Source organism: Ctenopharyngodon idella, chromosome 4 (assembly GCF_019924925.1).
Source record: "Ctenopharyngodon idella isolate HZGC_01 chromosome 4, HZGC01, whole genome shotgun sequence".
Lineage (NCBI taxonomy): Eukaryota > Metazoa > Chordata > Actinopteri > Cypriniformes > Xenocyprididae > Ctenopharyngodon > Ctenopharyngodon idella.
In genome coordinates, this window is record NC_067223.1 from 21,938,332 (window position 1) to 21,962,954 (window position 24,623).

General features: G+C 38.7%; 1 protein-coding gene across 12 annotated transcripts; it reads left to right on the plus strand.

Moving 5' to 3' along the window:
- The first annotated feature begins 778 nt into the window (after nt 1–778).
- LOC127511173 (bifunctional apoptosis regulator-like) lies at nt 779–23,502 on the plus strand. Of its 12 annotated transcripts, none has more exons than XM_051891852.1 (9): nt 779–797; nt 15,196–15,290; nt 15,644–15,903; nt 16,123–16,336; nt 17,344–17,513; nt 18,406–18,550; nt 18,629–18,772; nt 19,443–19,630; nt 22,806–23,502. In XM_051891852.1, the coding sequence occupies exons 3-9, from the start codon at nt 15,656–15,658 to the stop codon at nt 22,996–22,998; spliced, it is 1,302 nt and encodes a 433-aa protein (XP_051747812.1). In that variant the 5' UTR covers nt 779–797; nt 15,196–15,290; nt 15,644–15,655; the 3' UTR covers nt 22,999–23,502. The 12 variants fall into 12 exon arrangements, 8 of the variants coding, with proteins under 8 accessions (XP_051747812.1, XP_051747809.1, XP_051747813.1 ...); XM_051891851.1 differs by lacking the exon at nt 779–797 and adding an exon at nt 14,912–14,977; XR_007929857.1 differs by lacking the exons at nt 779–797; nt 15,196–15,290; nt 15,644–15,903; ... (1 more) ...; nt 17,344–17,513; nt 18,406–18,550 and adding exons at nt 851–1,121; nt 1,254–1,513; nt 1,701–1,914; nt 2,768–2,937; nt 3,544–3,688 and having other exon boundaries at nt 18,987–19,630; nt 22,806–22,824.
- The last annotated feature ends 1,121 nt before the right edge of the window (nt 23,503–24,623 follow it).

Genomic DNA, 24,623 nt, shown 5'->3' on the forward strand with positions numbered 1-24,623 from the left:
TCTCTATTTTTAATCCCATCCGAACCAGCAGGGTCCTTCATATTATTGTAATTTCGTTTGGTTTAATTCTTTTTTGGGTTTTTATCTTATTTTCCTGGGTGAAGAAATAACCTAGGTGGCGTAGTCGGGTTTTTCTTTCAATACTTTTAGCCAAAGGTTACACAATGAAAACTCACACTAAAATATTCAGACAACTTGTTTGATATAATGAAAAAAGTTTGCTATATTTGTATCCAGAATTACGGAGTTTACATGTAAAAATACACCTAAATATAAAACTAATAAGATGTACTTTTAAAATTACAAAGAAGAATGTTAAATTGTTAGTGTGGACATAATCCTTTAATATAATGTGCTACATATTTAATTACAGATTATTTTTAAAATTTTACATAAATTTGTATCTAATTTAAGAAAACAGAAAAAATACTGTATAAAAGCAATTTTCCTGTATAAAAACTGAGAAATATTGTAATTTGTCATTAATGATATAATACTTAAAATAAGTCAAGTTGTTCATTTACAGATGTTGTTTGTATTTTTACAGAGTTTTGGTTATTTAAAATTTCAGAAAACTACTGTAAAAATGTTATTTTCTGATTTTTCCCCCCATTAAATGTTGTGCTGACATTGAATTTTGGTCACCCAACATTGCAACCGAAATGTAACCAAATATCAACAACATACGATGGCGTGCTCCTGCTGGGCTATTACAAACCAAACACATTAAAAGTGAAAGTGAAAATGTGTGTTTAGTTGGTGCTGAGGATGAAATGAAGGAAACCAGAACTGTCCATGTAATTCATTAATAAAGCTCTTAATAATGTTTTAACTTAATATTTGAAATGTTAAGTGCAGGAGTGTTTCTGTGAGGGTTTAGTTTAAGGGCTGGTTTGGGTGACAGAATTCATGTAATCTCTGTAAAAAATCAACGGAAAGTCCCAGCAAGTATAAAAAAAAATCACGTGTGTTTTTGTATTGGGCAGGTACTGTGGCGAAGTGAAGTGGTTTCTCTTTCTCTTCTGTTTACATCTGATTTGAGTGTTTAAAATGAATAAAGTGGCAGAGCTGGCGTGATCCTGAAGAGAGACGAGGAGCTGACGGCTAGCGCTGAAACCACAGTAAGACATGAACCTGGCTAAACCTGTCCTGAAATCACTCACAGCAGGCTCTCTGTGCTGTTATTTCTTTCTGTGTGTATGTGTATGTGTGTCTGTCCTGTTATATTGTGTGTGTTCTGTGCGTGTTGACAGAGTGTGATGGACGTGCAGATTGCCATAGAGTCGGATTTCAGTGACTCTGAGGAGTCGACGGCGGATTTGTTAGAGCCTGATTTCACGTGTCACTGCTGCTATGAGGTGCTGGTCGATCCCACGACGCTGACCTGCGGACACAGCTTCTGCCGCCACTGCCTGGCCACATGGTGGGCGTCTGCGCTTCCCAGCGTCCGGACCGACTGCCCAGAATGCCGAGCGATATGGCAGGGCTTTCCCGAAGTCAACATCCTACTCCGGTGAGATGTGGTGCTGGATCTATTTCTGTTCACACACACTTCAGTTATTTACAGGAGTGAAAATGCATTATATACACTGAATTCAGTGCTTGCAACTGTAATTTTAAAGTTTTAATGACTTTAATGACATAGTTAAGTTTATAATGTATAGTGATATAATGAGTGTGTGTGTGTGTGTGTGTGTCAGGGATGCGGTGGTGAAGCTGTTTCCGGCTGACGTGAGCCGACGGAAGCAGGCCGTCCTGAGCGATCCATGGCTCTGCCGCGTTCTCCAGGCGTTCCAGCAGCACGGGAAGAGACCGGTGCGTCATGCAGCTCCACAACCAGTGAACCAGAACCTACCGCAGATCAACCTTAGAGAGATTCGGGATGGAATTGTGGCGGCGCTGATCTGCTTGACTGTGAGTCTCTCACACACACACACACACACACACACACAAACACAGAATAATCATGCCGCTTAAAGGCCCTGATGTACTCATGATTAAGTTCTTTTTCATTTTTCGCTTTTGGTTACAAGGAGGTCAAAACACATGATACGCCATCCACGCTGCTGTGAGTGATGTTTAGATGAATATGTGCTGCACTTTCCTCTCAATAACAGAATAAACACAAGAAAAATGACAGGAAACAAGAAAGTATCCGATCATAGTAATGTGGATATGTCTGACCAGCTCTGAGATTCAGACTCCAGTCACGTCACATTTATTTACACAGTAGATTTCTTTAAAGCAGCAGCTTTACAGTATTAAACATGAAAAACAGTGTCGCTTCAGTTTCTACTATAAAGCATCACTCTGGTGTGTTCATGTTTTGACATTATCTTAATTTCATAACGTCCTTTAACATAATATCTTCGACCGTTACCTGACAAAATAAATGTGTGTGTCCGGTGTGTGATACCTCCAAGTTGTCTTAGACGCGACGCAACATGCTGGGTCCGGTGTGTGACCCCATTTCCACCCCAAAGAAGGGGGGCCCTCAGACACACTCACCTATTACTTCATCACAACACTGACCAATGAGAGTTCAGGGGTGTTTACCAACCAGAGCGAACTTTTCCAGAAAGAACTTCTTTTTTTTTTTTTTTTTTTTATGTAAAAATGCAGAAAGTTTTCTGTAATGGGTAGGTTTATGGTGTTGGTTAGTGTTAGGTTATAAAATGTATAACTATCTTTATTTAAAAACAATAGAAGTCTATGCAATGTTCCTTTTTAGATAACTAAGTAAACGTGTGTGTGTGTGTGTGTGTAGATGATAGTGTTGGTGTATCGCACCTTCACTGCCGACCCCAGTCATGAGACGCTGCTCAGTAAACCGCTCAACAGGTGGAGCGTTACTGATGTCACGCTGTGGGTGGAGCATCTTGGAGTCTGGACCAATCAGTATAAAGAAACATTCAGCCGGGAGCAGATCGACGGCAGGTAACAAACACACGCGCACACATTAAAAACACAATATGGCATTTCTTCATTCATTAGACAGCAGAACAGACTTGAGAAAATATTACAAATGTATCCATGAACGTGTTTTGTATAATATTATTTTGTAAATATAGTGGTAAGTTATGTTTTTTTTTTGCTCAAACGGAGAACTCGCATCGCTTCATAAAATTGAGGTCAGAGTTCTCCCTTTCACCGACGGCCTGACGCCGATTCTACATGCTGGATTGGCAAAAAAAAAAAAAACAGTTCTGACTCAAAATGGCCAACCATTGGCTTGGTGTGTCCAGGGCTTTAATTGTAAATATTTTGGAAATGATATTTGAGCAATTTGTGTAATAAATTAGTTTTATACAAAGATGCAATACTTTTACTAGTAAATATTTTTACTTTTTTTTTTTTTTTTAACACTAATTATCATCATAAATGTTTCTTGAGCAGCAAATCAGCATATTAGAATGATTTCTGAAGGATCATGTGACACTGAAGACTGGAGTAATGATGCTGAAAATTCAGCACTGCATCACAGGAATAATGTACACTATGTATTCACTTTCATTGTGTAATGTTAGTATGTTTGTGTGTCAGATCACTCTCTGCTCTCAGCGATGAAGATCTGTCTGCGGCTCCGTTCATGATTGAGAATCAGTCTCACAGACGGATCATTCTGGAGGAGCTGCACAGACTTAAAGAGACCGGAGTCACACGACCACAGACGCTCTGGGAGTACAAGGTGTGTGTCTGTTTGATTCATTAGGCACGTTGTAACCCCTCACCCAAGTCCTACTTACCCTGCTCTGCGCGGGCCTTGAACCTGGGTCTCCGGCATGGGACGCTCTAACAAGGAGGCTAAAGGCTGCAACCTCTAGCATCAGTTGCTAGAGCATCTCTTGAGATCAGAGGAGTGCGGTTTTACTCGCACAGCGACTACTAGCTGGCCTCCGTTACACACAGTAAGATTAAGCATCATCTCTTTGTCTGTCTATAGGAGGTGAATCCAGGGATGACTTTGTTTCTGCTGATCAGTCTGAGTAACTTCCCGCGTCTGACGCTGCTCTACCTCTACCTGTTTGATTATGATGTCACCTTTCTGCCCTTCATTCAAACCGTCTGTCCATCCAATAAGCCACTGGTGCGTCACTGTCTGTCCATGTGTGTTATGCCGGGTTCAGATTACACTATATTTTTGTCAGTTACAATAGTCACGATGTCAAGTGTCAAGATCATACAATTTTGACTCCTAAAATCTTGTGTCGTGGACAAGAAACGTTGGACTACACATTGTTACCCAACCATTCATCATGTGCCGTCTTTAAACTCATACTTGCTGTCATCGAGAAGGCGGTACTATTGACTGACAGAAGGTGCCGTGAGCATAAACAAACAATAGCGCTAGCAGTGTGTTTTGCTTGTTGTCAGGAAAGCCCAAAAGTGGACACATATCTGGATTATATGTCATGGATATTTGAATTTCCTCCAAAGAGAACCATGGTAACATTTTGTTTTATTTACCCTTTTTCACTCAGTCGTGGTAGTCCCTCGAGAAAACATCATAAAATGAGGAGTATTGTTGCCATAGCTCCACAAACATTTCCTCCATTGTAAAATTCTAACTAGAAAGATTGATACCATTTGTCTCTCTTTCATTTCGGCATGTTTGAAAGCATGGCTGTGTTCCACTCCTATTATAGACACGCACTCGCGAACTTCCCTAAGCACTTTCCCTCGGGGGGATCCCTGCTGCCATTTTGAAGTGCGTTCCACTTCGTGAAGTGGACGAGGGAAGTTTATATGGACAGACCTTTGTCCCCTCGATTTTGATCAAGGGAGCGAGTCTACTCTGACGTACACTTCAAGCTGCTCTGTATCCCACAATTCAACTTGATTGTGACGTCAGCAGAACGCGCTTAACTGAAGCGTATGATTTCTTGATTATTTTGGGAATTAATTGCATAATATTGTATAATATATTAATTATGTTGAGATTTAATCGCATAATAATTGTAGATACGTTATATTCATAGAGTTTATACTATTCATATTTTGTTTCATTTGTGTAATTTTATTTTTCTTCAACAGCTCATATACCTCATATAGGATTTTATATATTTTCTCCAACAACATATAGAATATAGAATGTTGCATAAAACAAATTCATAAGCACAAAAGGGGTTTAAATAATAAATCAGCTCCATAGTGAATTCCAAGTGATCAAGGGCTTAGTGCGTTTCATTAAACCTTATGCACAAGTTCCGCCAGTAGTGGGCACTCGTGCAACGTAAGCAATGATGCACATCCGAGTCCACGAGACAGAGGGAAGTCAGCGAGTGAAGGGTATAAAAATTTGAATGGAATGCAGCCCTAGTAGGAAGGCGCTTCTGTGCTTCTATTGGCCAGTGTCACACATGTGACAAAACTTGACGTGGACGACTGAAAAAAATAAATAAACATGCTAGTCTTTCTGTTGACGCTGCATCAGTTGTCGTCCACTGACAAACTACACAAACTGAAACAATCGAATTTTGCGTCCCGATGCTCAATGTCATTTATGAATCCCCACAACAAAGTCGGGCTAAAATTGTGTAGTCTGGACCGGGCATAAGTGATACTCTAACAGACTCTAGTCGTGACACTTTTTCTGTGCTGCAGCAGGATTGGCCAGGCTGGCAGCAGTGGGCGGAGTTTCTGCTGATGTACTTCCTGTTGCCCTATCAGCTGCTGACTGCATTCTCCTGGCATTGGCTGAGCGTACATTACTGGACAGCAGGTGTCATTATTGTTCATGCCACGTTACTGACGGTTCTGGACATCTGTATCTATTGGACGCTGTGGAGGAGGGGAGAGATGAGGTACACACAGACTTAGCTGTGAACTAATACAGAACTAGGGGTTTCTGATATATAATATCTACAATATTACACAAAGAGTGCCATTTTTCTCCAAATATCAGCATGATTGCAAATGTGATATTAATTTTAGACAACAGTTCAATAACAAGTTAAAGCTGCAGTCCGTAACTTTTGGCGCTCTAGCAGTTGATAAACAGAACTGCATGCATATTGCAGAAGAACATTGTAGCTGGAACTACTTCTCTCAGTTTATATCTATGATGAGTCACGCAGGTACTGTGCTACTCCGCAGCGGTAGGAACTGAACCAGTCTAAAATAGTCTGAATGTAAACACTTACTATAGGTGTACCGTAGTGATTCAGGATAAGACAAAAACACGGTTTGGAAAATAGATTCATGGTGTACTCGCTCATTATATAATTTTTGTAAATTTTGAACAAAAAAAGTTACAGACAGTAGCTTTAATATTAAGTGATATTTTAGACGCAATATTGCTTGTTTTTGCTCTAATTCGCCAGCGAAAATAGTTCCAAACAGCAACACACAACAGTGTTTTGTTCCTGAATGAATCATTCTTTTTGAGTGAATTGGTTGAATGAATGATTCAATGACTGACTCATTAAATGCTTAGTTCCTGAATTAATCAGCTGTTTGAATGAATTGATTGAATCTCAGTGATTAACAGTGACATTCTACCACCTACTGGTGGTTTTAATTTCACATTTCAACTATCATTTCATTGTTTAAATAGTTTCAAATAACAGTATTCATCTTTTTATTTAAGACATCAAAAACATTATGTATTTGTAACTACAGGATAAATGCATGTGTCCCTCTGAGCTGCATTAAACAGTCTGTAAATATATCTAAACAACACGTCACATGCAGCTTGTGTTACCTCTGTATTGCAAAGATGAATTTTGTTGAGACAGATTTCATTTGATTGGTAACAGCCTTATTATCTTATTATTCTAACTGACTTTATTGATGAAATGTAAGAATTTGATGCCAAAAACGATGCAGATTTTGTTTTATAAAGGCAAAAATGCCCATAAAAGTCAAATTAAACTTACTGAAAAAATTAACTTGTCACTGCTGTGAACTGACAGACACACAGTAAATGAAGAATATCAAAAACTTTAGGAGTCAGCTGTCCACATTAGTCCTTAAGGTACCAGCACAGTAACACACTCAGCAAAATATTGTTATATATAAAATCCCAGAAAATATCAAGATATAATCTTTTGTCAGTATCACACACCCCTGCAGAACTGAGGGTAAGTTTACACGACAACGATATACTAAAAATGGGGAAAAAACTATGCGCCTGTACATACACATTTACAGAGCACTTGCCTCGTACATACCTATCCACCTTATTTTTATAGTTTACTGCACTTTGATGTTCTTCTCGTTATTTCCCTATAGCAGCTAATAAATTAGAAGTCTCACACATTCACAGAAAACATGTTATTTCTGCATTGAAAATCAGTTGGATAGACTAAACATGTAACACGTAATACGCATGTGCATGACGTTGTCGTTTTGACATTCACGTTTTTGCAGTTTACACAGATTATAACGGTATAGTTTTCAAAAACTTCCACTTTGATAAGACATATTCTGATAAATAATATCAGGATAAATCTTTAATTCTTTACCTATAAAGTCTGACATTAGAGTCGTATTATTGTGTTTTGTTGTGATTTCAGGATGCTCCCTAAGATGCTTTGGCTTCAGGTGATAGCAGTGGTGTTAAACTCATCTCTGTGTGTGCTGCTGTGGCCGCTGCTCCCTCTCTTAATGATTAACATTGAGATCTACACTCAGCTGTACGTCAGCCTCTTCTTCACTGCAGCACGGGTGAAACAAACACTCCTGCAGACAGAGAGACCGCAGAGGCCCTGACACACTCACACACACATATGCATATCCAAATCAACAGTGTATAGATTTGATCAGCTCATTCCCTGGAGATCAAACCCATGATGCTGGCACTTGTAGAGCCACGATTTACTGTTAAAATCACCTTTCTGCCTTCATGTTGTATTCAGTTCTATAGTATTGGCAGTAATTCAGACAGTTCGGTACAATTCAATCCAGTAACACATCTGTATTTTTATTATTTGATTTCATTAATTTAAGAATCTGTAATGGGGGGACAATAACATATACAAATATTTTTTTATTTAAATATTTTTATATTAATAAAAAGAGAAAGTTGGTTGTTGTGTGGCTCTTTTTTAAATATCAGATAAATCAATATGTTTGTTTCATGGAGGGCTTGGTTAATCAGGCCAACGAAAGACTAATAACTACAACTATTAATTTCCTTTTCATTATAAAAAAAGTGCCATAGTGCCAATGTCTTCAAATGCATAAAACCGATGGTAGGTCAGGTGGAAACCATATATAGACACTGCATGACTGACATAATCAGTGTTGCCAACTGCTTTCAATTGAAAGTAGCTAAAACTGGTAGCTAAATATCACTAGATGACATCATAATGCCAAATTCATTGATCTATATAAATATGAATATAGATCAGTGGGCAAAATAAGAATCTAGATAAGGTTTATCCAAGAAGTTGCTAGATTTGTCCCCAAACTTTTGAAAAAAGTCTCAAAACGGGTGTGGAAGTCACTAAATCTAGTGACAAAATCGTTAAACTGGCAACACTGGACATCACTGATTTTATTTTGGTCTTTTCTAAACTTCCAAGCATTTTAGATGTTATATAAGGTAACGAGGGCTCGTTTACTGAAATCACATGACTGATTCAAAAGAAATGATTCATGAAGGTTTCGATTTAAGCGTGCTCACAGACTCGAAAAACACTCGAAAGCCTAGGGTTTGTTTCATTTTTTACAAAGCCTCACACATGCAGGAAAAAAAACAGTAGGCATAAATCGAGGGACTTTTTCCTGCATGTCATGTGAGGGGCTTCATAATTTTTAAATCAAGATGCTTCTCGTTTATTTTCTTTTTGCATTTATGATTCTCGTTTGGATTCACAGTTAAATAGAATGAAACACAAATACAAGTAATTATGGCACGTTTGTGTGTGCAGTTTAGAGACGCTCCCTTGCCGCGGCCCCAGCCCTGCCCCTCTGGTAAGGTGGAAGAGTGACGTGTGTTTGAACTGTTGGTGTGGCATGTGTTTTGCTCTGAGCCATTGCACTTCGTCTTGGTTTATTTTGGTTCTCCCAGGATGAGCTGTAGAAAGAAAAAGATAACTCTCTAAAAGAAAGATAACTCTCTAAAAAGAGAGGCTTGACAATGCTCACATTAGCCAAGGAGGTTCACAAAGAGCCTGATGACTTAGCAAATAATAGACTTGGCAATTAAAGCCGAGCTTTAATAAACGACTGGCCTGTTGAGAGGAGGCCTAACAATGTTCAACACTCAGGATACTTGTGAAGAGGCTCACAGAGAGCCTGCAACCCACAACTGATAATCATGCCTCTCTGAATTCATCTGCGAGCTCCATCTGCGAGCCCCTCGACTCCAGTCTCCTACTCGCCTCAGCAGCAGCAGGTCCTGAACCGTGAAACAGAGATGGCTGCCCTGATTCCCTCGGAAAAAGGGGCAGACGAGAGCGAAATTTCCTCATAGGAAGGCGCTCAAAATGCACGCAAACAGCCCCCTCAAGGACTGAGCGTGCATGCTCCTCACTCATGCACATAACACACATATTGTGTGTGTCATCTGGTGTCAGATGAAGCTGACACATAGGAACACACTGTCTGAAAGACATAGCACTAGTTGCCATAATCCTAGATTTGTCTTGAATAAACACACATTCAAACAAACTGGAATCCTGAAGACATGAAAGAGGATGACGTTATTCACAGGTGCCCTTTTATACTCATGGTTGCACCAGTGGTGACGTCATAGGCTGCCACCTGCCAGTGTCAAATTCATTGTCGTGTTTAAACTCATGCTTCAGACACCTGCCATGCCAGTGGCATCCCCCATGGCGACCCCTAGGGGGTCCCTATTGAAATGGAAACGAAAATCTAGATATGGAAAATAGTTATATTTAAAATCTTTATTTCATTTTAACATATCACTGAGAATGAACATGGTAAGTATGACTTAGATTATCTTTTTTTTATCATTATCCATCTCGTATCCTGAAAAGTCAGTTTTGCTGAGATGGACAAAAAATTATCTTCCAAAACTTACTGCCAGATTCTGGACGATAAATTCTTCAAACATTGGGAGAGTGGAGACCATAAAAATGAGTGTTTTGCCTCGATTTTTATTACTCTTTCAGTCTCTCCCTCTACCTAAATCTTTAAGTGTCTAGATAAAATCATCTCATTTATTTGGGCAGGTGTAGCAAATTAGCTCAGATGGTGATATATACATATATATATATATATATATATATATATTATATAATATATAATATATATTATGGCTCACTCGCAGAAGCACTTTTGTGCAAAGTGTAATTTATTTACAGTGCCAAAAAGTTAGTCCACAGTGAAAAATATATACAAGTGCCCACAAAAATGACAAAAATCCAAAGTACCAAAGAAACAGGCAATAAACAGGTATCCACAATATACGAAAAAGGGGTTTTGGGTTTGCTTGAGGCACCATGGTAGTACTCTTGCATCGACTTGGTAAACAAGTGCTGTCTTTAGGTTTGGCCCTGGCTTATATAGGCCAAACCCCACCCCTTTTTGGGCCCCCCCGTCTTCAGGTACATATAACATATAATACACATCCAAATACATCTAATTTATATTTAATATAATAATCAACAATAATTAATTCCCAAATATATTTATATATTAATAATAAACACATAATCCATTCACAAATAATACACTTAACACATAATCTGGGCATTTAAATACAGACAAACACCTATTCACATTAGACAATGGTTTCGTCAGCTTCCGGTCACGCTGCGCCGGTGCAACCAGGCCGTGACGTCAAAAGCAGCCGGCGCTCAAACGTTCGGTTTGGCCAGCGCAGCGTTTCCTGCCGGAAGTCTGACTACGCCCACATCAACAAACAACACCGGGACTAAACAAGAAGACAAAGTGCAGTGTGGGTGTATGAAATGACCAGGAAATGGATATGGATGGATGGAGGAGAGTGGAGAAATGGGAGAATGTCCATGTGCTATCGGGATTGCGTGTGCACCTGCTACTACAATAGCAGCAACGGCCGGGAGGAACAATACAGAGGATGAACAAGGTAAGTAGGCAGGGGTGTGTGTGTGTGTACGCCAGTGCTGCTTCCCCAGTGGTGGCAGCTAATGTGACAAACTTATGAACAGGATGAAGATGTGTGGAAATTTTTCTTATTTTGTTTAAAATCTTATTTTGCACTTCCCGTCAGAAGCAACAGAAGATACTTACATGTTTCCCAGAAGACAAATTAATACAATTTACCTTCAAGTTCAAAACATGGTCTTTAGACCTTGCCTTATTTTTTGTCAGCCAAAGTTGTTTGATTTTATTAGGTTTGCATTACCTTTCCCATCAGTTTGTTTTCTTGTTAAATAAACAACAAGAAATACATGTGCAACTTTGTGGTCAATGGATTATTAAAACAAAGGAAGCATCTAACCCCTCAGCAGACCCAAGATGTGACTAACATGACAGTTTGATTAGGGAAAGTCACTACACAATGTTTAAGGCACAGCAGTAGCAGAAGATTGTCTGATCTCTGATCTTAATGAACCTCATAATGATGAATGATAAAATGATCAGATTATCTCCTCATGCTCAGGACCTCATCTTATTGTGATTCAGCCTGGAATGTTAAAAATATTTCGTTCCAGGTTCCTGAGACAACTGGCAACTTTGTTTGTGTCTTAATTGTTGTTTTTATTGTTTAATTTTAGTTATTTCATATCTTCTTGTCTTACGGCCTGTAATCTCACTAGTCAGCATTGTGAGAGTTTGTCATCAGCTCTTCAATCCTCAAACTGTTTCCTGAGAAAGCTGGACCTGAGTAATAATGACCTGCAGGATTCAGGAGTGAAGCTGCTCTCTAATTGACTGAACCGTCGGCTACAGATACTGAGGTTTGATGTTCACCTTCAGTTTGATTGATTTTGTTGAAATAAATGGAAAGCAATGTTTTAATTGTATGAAACTTTTCACAAACTAAGTGCTTTCCAAGCTCACACGGGATCCAAACATAGCACACACTCTTCTCATTCTTTCTGATAAGAACAGGAAGATGACACATGTGAGAAAGTTTCAGTCATATCCTGATCACCCAGAGAGGATTGATTACCTTCCTCAGGTTCTGTGTGGAGAGAGTCTGACTGGACACTGTTACTGGGAGGCTGAGTGGAGTACATATAATGCAGATATGTCTGTGTTATATAAAGGAATCCACAGGAAAGGAGGAAGTGACTGAGTTTGGGTATGACAAATCCTGGCAAATGACAAATTGTTTCCTTCGTAGTTATCATTTAACAAATTTGACTTGTGTAACTCATAAATAATATATATTTTTAATTATATTTAAATCTCTTCTAACTGTCAAAGCCAATAGCTTTGTAGACAGTGCTTCAAGATGTAGTGAGGTTGTGCTTTGGGCGACCCAAGTTCCAGTCCCGGCTCAATAAATAAGTATTGCACATATCTTCTAATTAAAACAATAGTACTACATTTTAAATAAGAGGAAAACTTTATTATTTTTTTTTTTTTTCCAAAGGAACTTTGTTTACAGAGCTATGTCAGGACAAACATCCACAAACTCAAATAAGAGGACATCATATAAAATAGCTGATTAGAGAACATAGAAGTTGAAAGAATATATTCTGTGATGATTGAAATTTGCTAAAGGATTAGTTCACTTCCAAATGCCAATTATTTCAGTCTTCAGTGAGTGAAGTTGAGGGAACAAAGATTACAGTGACTTGAGATGGGATGGTTGTAATCTCAGTGTCTCTTGTTGTACTGAGACATGGTTTATTCTTGTCTCACGGAGATTTCTGTCATACTATACCACTGTCTGTTGTTAAGGCAATGTTCCCCCAGACTGTGAGTTCTGCTGATGATGTTTTGTCAGATACTATATAAATGGTTCTCAAGAAAAGTTCCATGATGTCCTCATGATGTTGTGTCCCTCACTCTGTTGCTGGGCAATTTTCACATGCATTATTGCCTATTAAAATAGTGAAATTTCCTAGGATTAGTATAATAGATTAGATTTAATCTTTTCTTTTGATATTGGTATAGAATTTGTTCATATAGACATGTTTTATGGTGTTTACATCTACTTCAGTTACAACATTTGCTTACCATTTCATATTGAGAAGAGGCAGAGGATTTGCTGTACATACTCCATACTGTACATACTACATACTCCTTGATGACTCACCAGCACACCCTTTATACTGTATGTGAAGAAAATGTGATATTGTACACAAAGCTGTTAATTTATAGTTATCAGAATAGAAGATTTGTCAAATAATTTCATTTGTGAAGCAGATTTACCAATCATTTTTTGTAGTGTTGAATTGGTTGTAACCATTTTCCTTGGCAATATATATTTGTTAAAGGAAAATTACATTAAATGTCAATTAAAAAACATTTTGCCAGATCTAGGTTTGATTTTTTTCTCTGTTTTTGCAGCTGTACTGAACGTAACGTTGTGTTTGTATAACTCAGCACATGTCCAAGTTCAGAAATAAAGGGTTACTCTATGGGTGTGTCAGTGTTTCCTGGACAGCAAAAGGAGAGGTTTGTGTGGGTGTAGTATGTGTTGTGTGTGGTAGTGTATGCATTTCCAGTAAAGTTTGATCAAACTCCAGATCTTCAATATCTTGTGTAGTGTCTCTAACTCTTTCAGTTTCAGTATATGTTCCATCTGTAGTGTAATGATCAATGTTTACAGTTGTGTCAGTGTCCAACGAAGCAAAACTTTATTTTTTTAACTTTAATTTTTTAATACCATGCAATAACTACAATAGTAATGCGTTTTTGTTGTTGTTTTGGTTTATTCATAGTAAAACCATGGTTAATTTTCATAGAGGAAACCAAGGTAACCACAAATTAAACATGGTTTTGCTACACTAGTTTGCTACACACAATTACTATTTGTAGTAAAACTGTGGTTAAATACAAATGGTACAGTCCCCCTGTGAAAAACTGTTAGTATGGACATAAACCTTTAATATAATGTGCTATATATTACAGATTTTTTTTTTTAATTTTACAAAAATGTGAATGTAATTTAAGAAAACAGAAAAAAATACTGTATAAATAATAGTAATTTTCTTGTATAAAAACTGAAAAATATTGTAATTTGACATTAATGGTAAAATACTTAAAATAAGTTGTTAATTTACAGATATTGTTTGTATTTTTACAGAATTTTTGTTAAAGCTGCTATCCATAAGATTTGCCTCTTAGTCGCCATCTCAGTTTGAAACCTGCAATTGCAGTTGTACAGTTTCTGCTCGAATATCCTGTGAAAGTCCACCAGTATCGATTTATTATAAAACATTATTACAAGCTTACTGTTGTAAATCGGGCTAAGGTAAGGAGATAGTTTTGAACACTGGCTGGTTATGTACTTGCTCAAAAATTGATTTTGGATCATTTTTAACCAAAGAAAAAAAAAGTTAAGGACTGCAGCTTTAAATTTTAAATCTCAGAAAACTACTGTTCTACTGTTATTTTCTGATTTTTTTTTTCCCCTCAGTGTACCTCATGTCAGTATTTGACATCAATATGATGTTGGTTTGAAATGTCTGTTCGATTTTGGTTAGTTATTACCACAACCTAAAACCAACGTATAATGATGTTAGAATTTTATGTTGTGTGGACGTTACCATTATGACGTTTAGGAGATGTTGGATTTTAGTCACCCTGCCTTATGTCAGTATTTGACATCACTGTGACATTGGATTTTGGTTACTTTACACACAAACACAACCTAAAAACAACAAAATATCAACATCAGCTGACGTCAGTATTGGATGTCAAATTAAGGTTGGCGTTAAATGTTGAGCTGACAATGAGTTTTGGTCACCTGACATTGCAACTGAAATGTAACCAAGTATCAACGTCATATGACGTTGTGTGCCTGTTGGGCTATTACAAACCAAGCACATTAAAAGTGAAAGTGAAAATGTGTGTTTAGTTTAGTGCTGAGGATGAAATGATGGAAACCAGAACTGTCCATGTAATTCACATAGCTCTTAATAATATTTTAACTTAAAGTTTGAAATGTAAAATGCAGGAGTGTTTCTGTGAGGGTTTAAGGGCTGGTTTGGGTGAAAGAATGTGTAATCTCGAAAATCAGCGGAAAGTCCCAGCAAGTATAAAAAAGTCACGTGTGTTTTTGTATTGGGCAGGTACTGTGCTGAAGTGAAGTGGTTTCTCTTTCTCTTCTGTTTACAGCTGATAAAGTGTAGAGTGTTTAAAATGAATAAAGTGGCAGAGCTGGCGTGATCCTGAAGAGAGACGAGGAGCTGACGGCTAGCGTTGAAACCACAGTAAGACATGAACCTGACTAAACCTGTTCTGAAATCACTCACGGGAGGCTCTCTGTGCTGTTATTTCTCTTTGTGTGTATATGTGTGTGTGTGTGTGTATTACAAGGTATTACAAGGAGAGGGTGACTTATGAGGACATTACCCCATGTCCCCATTTTTCAAAAGGCTTATAAATCATACAGAATGAGTTTTTGTGAGAAAGTAAAAATGTGCACAGTTTCCTGTGATGGGAAGGTTTAGGGGTAGGGGTAGTGTAGGGCGATAGAAAATACGGAATGTACAGTATAAAAACCATTACTGTTATGGAACGTCCCCACAATTCACAAAAACAAACCTGTGTGTGTATGTGACAGAGTGTGAAGGACATGCAGAATGCCACAGAGTCGGATTTCAGTGACTCTAAAGAGTCGACGGCGGATCTGTTAGCGTCTGTGTTTACGTGTCACTGCTGCTATGAAGTGTTTTTCGATCCCACAACACTGACCTGCGGACACAGTTTCTGCCGCCACTGCCTTGCCAGATGGTGGATGTCCGCGTTTCCTAGCGTCCGGACCGACTGCCCAGAATGCCGAGTGATATGGCAGGACTTTCCTAAAATCAACATCGTCCTCCGGTGAGAGATGTGGCGCTGGATCTGTTTCTGTTCACACACGGTTCAGTTATATACATGAGTGAAAATGCATTATATACACTGAATTCAGTGCTTGCAACTGTAATTTTAAAGTTTTAACAATCACTCTAATGATATAGTTAAGTTTGGTCATAGACACTGTCTAATGTTCATGTACTCCATAAGACATACAATGATACAACGTGTGTGTGTGTGTGTCAGGGATGCGGTGGAGAAGCTGTTTCCGGCTGACGTGAGTCGACAGAAGCAGGCCATCCTGAGAAATCCATTGCTCAGATTTGTTCTTCATGTGTTCCAGTGGCATGGGAACAGACCGGTGCCTCATGCAGCTCCGCAACCAGTGAACCAGAACCTACTGCAGATCAACCTGAGAGAGATTCAGGATCGAGCCGTGACGGTGCTGATCTGCTTGACTGTGAGTCTCATACAAACACACACGCACACGCAGTAATCGTGCCGCTTAAAGGCCTGATGTACTCATGATGAATTTCTTTTTCATTCTTCACTTTGGGGTAAGAAGGTGGTCAAAACACATGATACGCCATCCACGCTGCTGTGAGCGATGTTTAGATGTCTGACCAGCTCTGAGATTCAGACTCCAGTCACGTCATGTTTATTTACACAGTAGATTGCTTTAAAGAAGCAGCTTTACAGTATTAAACATGAAAAACAGTGGCAGTGTCGCTTCAGTTTCTACTTTAAAGTGTTTTTTCGATGTGTTCGTGGTTTTAAATGTCGTCTGACCTCAACCAACTGAACAGAAGAAATGAACCAGAGATGATTTAAAGGGGTCACACACCAGACGAGAAGCGCAGCACTGCGTCTTTAAAATTCGAACACATTGCTTTCTATGAGTGTACACACACTGGTGGCACCATTCAACATATGTCTACGACACCCAGCTAAGACACAGGACGCTGTTCAAAATCCTGCTGTTCCATTTGCAAAGTTTCATATTAAATTACATGTCTCAAATAAATTTAATGTACATTTTAACCACCTACTGGAGACACCATGAGACAACACACTTCAGTTGATTTCAGTAACGTAGAGTTTTGTAAAGAAAAGACGACGGAAAAGATAATGAAGTTGGGAAATAGCCTTAATTATATGCCACAAACCACTGATTCTTCAAAGACATTTCTAATACGGTAATATGCTGTGTGGGTGAAGTTTTACTGGAGTTAACATACAACCTGAGGAAAAAAATGTTCAGTGCCTCCTAGACACACCCACCAATAACATCATCACCACACTGACCAATGGGAGTTCAGGGGTGTTTACCAACCAGAGCAAACTTTTCCAGAGAGTTCACTTTGTCAAGATGTTAGGTTAGTTTATAAAATGAATAACTATCATTATACAAAAACAATATAAGTAGAAGATAGCTAAGTAAGTGTGTGTGTGTGTGTGTGTGTGTAGATGATGGTGTTGTTGTACCAAGCCTTCATTGCCAACCCCAGTCATGAGATGCTGCTCAGTAAACCGCTCAACAGGTGGAGCGTTAATGATGTCACGCTGTGGGTGGAGCATCTGGGTGTCTGGACCAATCAGTATAAAGAAACATTCCGCCGGGAGCAGATTGATGGCAGGTAACACACAAACAAATGCTCAAAAATGAAAATTCTGTCATTAATTTCTCACCCTCATGTCGTTCCACACCTGTAAGACCTTCGTTGATCTTCGGAAAACAAATTAAGATCTTTTTGATGAAATCCGAGAGCTTTCTGTCCCTTTATAGAGATCGAAAACAACTTACACATTTAAGATCCAGCACAGTAGGAAAGACATCATTAAAGTAATCCATGTGACTCCAGTGCTTTAACACCAATTCTATTAAGTAACACGAGTGCTTTATTTGCACAAAAACACATATTTTAGCTCTTTAAGAAAATATTTACCTACAATCCAGTGCTGAATTGAGACCGGAAGTAGTTCCATGATCATATTATTTTGCAAATATAGTGGTAAATTATGTTTTTTGCTCAAATGAAGCACTTGCTTTGCTTCGTAAAATTGGCACACCATATCGGATTAGATAACGTTTCATGTAAACAGTCCACCGAATCTTTCAATCACAATGATTTTAATCGGAATGATACAAAAGTGTACATGTAATTGTGACGGTTGGTCATTTTTAAGTGTCGGCCCGTGGCTCTAGTCAGACTTTGTTGTTGTTGTTTTTTTTTTGGCCAATTCAGCATGTAGAATTGGCATCAGGCTGTCGGTGAAAGAGAGAACTGGTTTAACCTCAATTGCAGCAGTAATATGCTACAAATTCACGCTGTTGCTTTCAGTTGGAATGACTTTATTAGCTTATGTCCTGTTTGCTGCCTTTTATTCCTTTCAACATGGAGTTCCATTATTTCTTATGCGTGCTATTTTTATGTAAAGTGTTGCTCTTAATCAAGCAACAGCGTGAATTTGTACTCCCAGAACTCACTTTCATTGTGTAACATTAGCGTGTGTGTGTGTCTGTCTCAGATCACTGTCTGCTCTCAGCGATAAAGATCTGTCTGCGGCTCCGTTCATGATTGAGATTCAGTCACATAGACAGATTATTTTGGAGGAGCTGCACAGACTCAAAAAGACCGGAGTCACACGACCACAGACGTTCTGGAAGTACAAGGTGTGTGTGTGTGTGTGTGTTTCATTCATTAGGCACAGTAAGATTAAGGTTAAGCATCATCTCTTTGTCTGTCTATAGGAGGTGAATCCAGGGATGACTCTGTTTCTGCTAGTCAGTCTGAGGAACTTCCCGCGTCTGACACTGCTCTACCTCTACCTGTTTGATTATGATGATGCCTTTCTTCCCTTCATTCAAACCGTCTGCCCATCCGATAAGCCACTGGTGCGTCACTAGCCACGTTTACACATACACTTTTGTGTCATTCCGAATAAAATCATTCTGATTGAAAGATTCGGTGGACTGTTTACATGTGCCGGCGCTTTCAATCTGAATGACTTTGTGACATGCGCACATTAGCTTATGTCCTGTTTGCCGCCTTTTATTCCTGTCAACATGGAGTTCAATTATTTCTTATGCGTGCTATTTTTATGTAAAGTGTTGGTCTTAATCAAGCAACAGCTTGAATTCGTAGCATATTACTGCTGGAAAGTAGGAGGAAAAGACGGGAGCAGGAAGCTGACCTTTTTGGTGGCTGTGCATCTCAATACTACCCCTTCCTCCGAAGAAAAGCAGAAGCGTGTGGATGAAGGTCCGTAGTAATGATACCGAGTTCCTTCAGTGTATTTAATAAATGTGTTGTTTCAGTTTTACTCCAATTTGATTTTGCCGCCAACATTTGTGCATTCTGACATCCCCTGTCATCTTGATGTGATGACGTTTACATGGCAAATTTTTTTTTATATAAAGGTTTATTCCTCTCGAACTGATTACAATTTCATTCAGTTTGGGCGTTTTTATTCCGATTGAGGTGTTTGTGGAACATTTTCATTCAGATTGGACTTTTAAACCAATTACAACGCTCCACGTAAACGACTCTTTCTTTGTGCTGCAGCAGGATTGGCAGCAGTGGGCGGAGTTTCTGCTGATATACTTCCTGTTGCCCTATCAACTGCTGTCTGTGTTCTCCTGGCACTCACTGGGCGTTGATTACTGGACGGCAGGCGTCGTCACCTTTCACACCGCATTACTGACGAAGCTGGATGTCTGTTTCTACTGGACGCTGTGTGGGAGAGAGATGAGGTACACCCAGAATCTGATAACAATGTGTTAACAATTGTTATCTGACGTTATCAAGTATCTCAAAAATCTCAAGTATCTCAAAAACATACCAAATACACAGCTATAGAGTGCACGCATACACTACATGTATGTATACCCACAAAATTTAAGATAAGGAGGCCCCTGTATGTCTTTTATATACACTGATCAGGCATAACATCATGACCACTGACAGGTGAAATGAATAACCCTGATTATCTATTCATTACGGCACCTGTTAGTGGGTGGGATATATTAGGCAGTAAGTGAACATTTTGTCCTCAAAGTTGATGTGTTAGAAGCAGAAAAAAATGGGCAAGCGTAAGGATTTGAGGGAGTTTGACAAGGGCCAAATTGTGATGGCTAGACAACTGGATCAGAGCATCTCCAAAACTGCAGCTCTTGTGGGGTGTAGTGATGGGCAAATGAAGCCTCATGAAGCACAGAGGCTTTCCCCTCATTGTTCTGGGAAAAGATTCGAAGCTTCGAGAGTGTTGAAAACAGCGCCACCTGGTGTTTAGTAAAAAATAAAGCAGCCAAAACCCTGTGAAAGAACCTGACGAAGCAGCCACCACACATTCCATAGATAGTTTCATGTTACGTGCTCAAATAAAAGCCTAACAGTGCGTGTGTGTTGAATTTCTCTCTGTGATAAATTCATTTACCTATTAAGTGCGCCATTTAATGCCAGTATGATTATCAATATGATGTAATAGAAAAATAATGTACACATAGGCTATATGAAATGCATATGGCAAATATTTTATTTTCCTGAAATAATTTGTATTATTCATATTACTTGTATGACTGGGTATTTAAAAAATATAATTGAGTAAGTCTGAATGAAAACCTACTTGTAAAGTAAGATCTGGTGGTTCGAACTTTCCGACACGCAAAGTGAATCACGCACGTGATTGGACAGAAAGTGAGCCTTCGTTTGTCATTGGTCACGTTGATCGAATCGAGGCTTCATCTGGCACGCTCATTTATGCTCGACACAAGCTCCGAAGCCTCGGTTCAAATGTCACATCACTAGTGGGGTGTTCCCGGTCTGTATCTATCTGTGGTCAGTATCTATCAAAAGTGCTCCAAGGAAGGAACAGTGGTGAACCGGCGACAGGGTCATGGGCGGCCAAGGCTAACAGATGAGCCAAGGCCAACAGATGAGCTACTGTAGCTCAAATTGCTCAAGAAGTTAATGCTGGTTCTGATAGAAAGGTGTCAGAATACACAGTGCATCACAGTTTGTTGCGTATGGGGCTGCATAGCCGCAGACCAGTCAGGGTGCCCATGCTGACCCCTGTCCACCGCCGAAAGCGCCAACAGTGGGCACGTGAGCATCAGAACTGGACCACGGAGCAATGGAAGAAGGTGGTCTGGTCCGATGAATCACGTTTTCTTTTACATCACGTGGATGGCCGGGTGCGTGTGCGTCACTTACCTGGGGAACACATGGCACCAGGATACACCATGGGAAGAAGACAAGCCGGCGGAGGCAATGTTCTGCTGGGAAACCTTGGGTCCTGCCATCCATATGTATGTTACTTTGACACGTACCACCTACCTAAGCATTGTTGCAAACCATGTACACCCTTTCATGGAAATGGTTTTCCTTGTTGGCTGTGGCCTCTTTCAGCAGGATAATGCTCCTGCCACAAAGCAAAAATGGTTCAGGAATGGTTTGAGAAGCACAACAACGAGTTTGAGGTGTTGATTTGGCCTCCAAATTTCCCAGATCTCAATCCAAGTGAGCATTTGTGGGATGTGCTGAACAAACAAGTCCGATCCATGGAGGCTCCACCTCACAACTTACAGGACTTAAAGGATCTGCTGCTAACATCTTGGTGCCAGAAACCATAGCACACCTTCAGGGGTCTAGTCGAGTCTATGCCTCGACGGGTCAGGGCTGTTTTGGCAGCAAAAGGGGGAACAACACAATATTAGGAAGGTGATCATAATGTTATGCCTGATCGGTGTATATTGTTTAATATTTAATCAATATTACACAAAGACAGCCATTTTTCTCCAAATATCAGCATGATTACAAATGTGATATTAATTTTAGACAATAGTTCAATAACAAGAAGTTAATATTCAGTGACTTATATTTTAGACGCAATATTGCTTGTTTTTTGCTCTATTTTGCAAGCAAAAATAGTTCCTAACAGCAACACACAGCAGTGTTTCGATCCTGAATAAATCATACATTGAGCAAATCGGATGAATGAATGATTCAATGACTCACTCATTAAAGCAGTCAAAAGGCTTGTTCGAGATGCATTGGCACTGCGCAGATCGAAAGGCATATGACATCAAAGTACCACGAGAGCAATTCAAAAGCATAAGGAGTCGTATGCCATCCAATCTCTCTCGCGGTACTTTGATGTCATACGCCGATCGGTCTGCGTAGTGCCGATGCATTTCGAACAAGCCTAAATGCTTAATTCCTGAATGAATCAGCTGTTTGAATGAATCAGTTGAATCTCAGTGATTAACATTGACATGCTGCCATCTACTAGTGGTTTTAATTTTACATTTCAACTATCATTTAGTTTTTTAAATAGTTTCAAAATAACATTATTCATTGCTTTATGTTTAAAACATCAAAACATTTATGCATTTGTAACTGCAGGTTGAATGCATTCATGTCCCTCTGAGCTGCATTAAACAGTCTGTATAAATATATCTAAACAACATGAAGCTTATGTGTTCTCTCTGCATTGCAAAGATGGATTTTGTTGAGACAGATTTCATTTGATTGGTAACAGCCTTATTATCTTATTATTCCAACTGACTTTATTGATTAAATGTAAGAATTTGATGCAAAAAATTATACACACATATTTAATTAGATTTTTTTAATGCCCATCAAAGGTAAAAGTCAATTTAAACTTATTGAAAAAATTATGAAGAATATCAAAAACTTTGAGTCATCTGTTAACATCAGTCTTTAAAGTACCAGCACAATAACACACTCAGCAAAATATAGTTCTAGATAAAATCCCAGAAAATATCAAGACACCCCTGCACTGAACTTGGAACTTGCAATGAGCTTCATGGCTTCATCTCTATTGTTTCCGGCATTTTATTGTCATCTATTTCCTGCAAGAAGATTCGCACACATTCAGGGTGTTTTGTGTGTGTGTTGTGATTTCAGGACGCTCCTTAAGACGGTTTGGCTTCAGGTGACAGAAGTGGCGTTAACCTCATCTCTGTATGTGCTGTTGTGGCCGCTGCTCCCTCTGTTCATCATAAACATCGAGATCTACAGCCGGCTGTACTTCAGCTGCTTCATCACTGCAGAGCTGGTGAAAAAAACACTGCAGACAGTGAGATTGCTGAGGCCCTGACACACACACACACACACACACACACACACACACACACACACATCCAAATCAAAAGTGTATACATTTGATCAGATAATTTCCTGGACATTAAACTCATGACACTGGCACTTCTAGAGCCATGATCTACTGTTACAATCACCTTTCAGTGGTTCCAGGAGGCCACCCTACACTGCATATTTTGTATCTCCTTTGTCTGACACACCCATTTAAGGTCTTGGAGTCTCTACTAATGAGCTGATGATCTGAATCAGGTGTGTTTGATTAAGGATACATGGAAAATGTTGGCTGCGTCCAAAAACTGGAAAATGCTGCCTTTGGAGGACACATTTCAAGGTAGAAAGGCATCAAGGCATGTCTGAATCCAATGTTAGCTTCACTTCGTGTTTCCTGAGATACCTTAATCTGATTGATTTTTGAAGGCAGCATAGATGTATCCTTCCCTTCCTTTGATATCCCACAATCCTGTGCGCTCCATTCTGTGACAGTTGAGCTACAAAAATAAGGCATCCAAAATTAGCTTTTGCTGGTCAGTTTGTGTGTAAACATTTTTCACTTTTGGTGTCATTTCTAGTGAGAAATTACTACTGTAGTAATTAAATATTTGCTTAGTTCTCACCAAAGCTCGCTCTATTTTGCTGTAGATCGTTAAACTGTTACGCTGCCTCAGAAGTCTGAAATCAGTTTCGTGAGGGGCCTTCATGCACAAATGCTGCCTTACAAGTCATTGCCTGATTAAGGCATCGAGGCAATAAGTCAGCTGCCTAGGTTTTCGGATGCAGCCATGCAGTGTTGGGGGGCCTCCAGGAATATGGTTAGGAACCCCTGTTGTAAGTAATTCAGACAATTCAGTGCAATTCAATCTAGTAACACATCTGTATTTTTATTATTTGATTTCATTAATTTAATAATCTGATGAGGGGTGATAGAAGAAAATAATATATAAAAATGTTTTTAATATTTTTATAGTAATAAAAAGAGAAAGTTGGTTGTTGTGCTGCTCTTTTTTAAATATCAGATAAAGATTTTTGGGTAACACTTTCTATGAAGACCGTGCTTATAATTAATTATAGCCCCATTTATACTTATAAATAAGTATTACTATACTATAAATATATGTATAAAGACTCATTAAGACCTATACTGCATTATAAGAACAGTTATAGTTACATTTATATTATTTTTAAAAGTATTTATAAGCCATGCATTTGCTTTTTCAATGCACATGGTCATAATGCATTATAAACTGATTTATAAATGATCAAGTATAAAATAGTTCCAGAGACACTTGTTTGCTGTACCATTTAGTTATTAATAATTGTCTTTAATGGCTAATGTTTGGAATAGAGGTCATAAATGGTCAATATATATATATATATATATATATATATATATATATATTTTTTTTTTTTTTTTTTTTGCTGCAGTGTTTTGCAACTGTTTGTATTAATGATTTGTTTTTTCCCCCCATTTTTATTACAGGAATTATTGTTCATTAGTTATACATTTTAAGTTGCTTACTTGTGAGTGTAATGAGCACATATTCATGATTTCTTAAGGAAAATTGCATTCTGTGTTTTCACTTTACTTAAAGCCATCAATGATGCATTTATAGAGATTAGTGACTG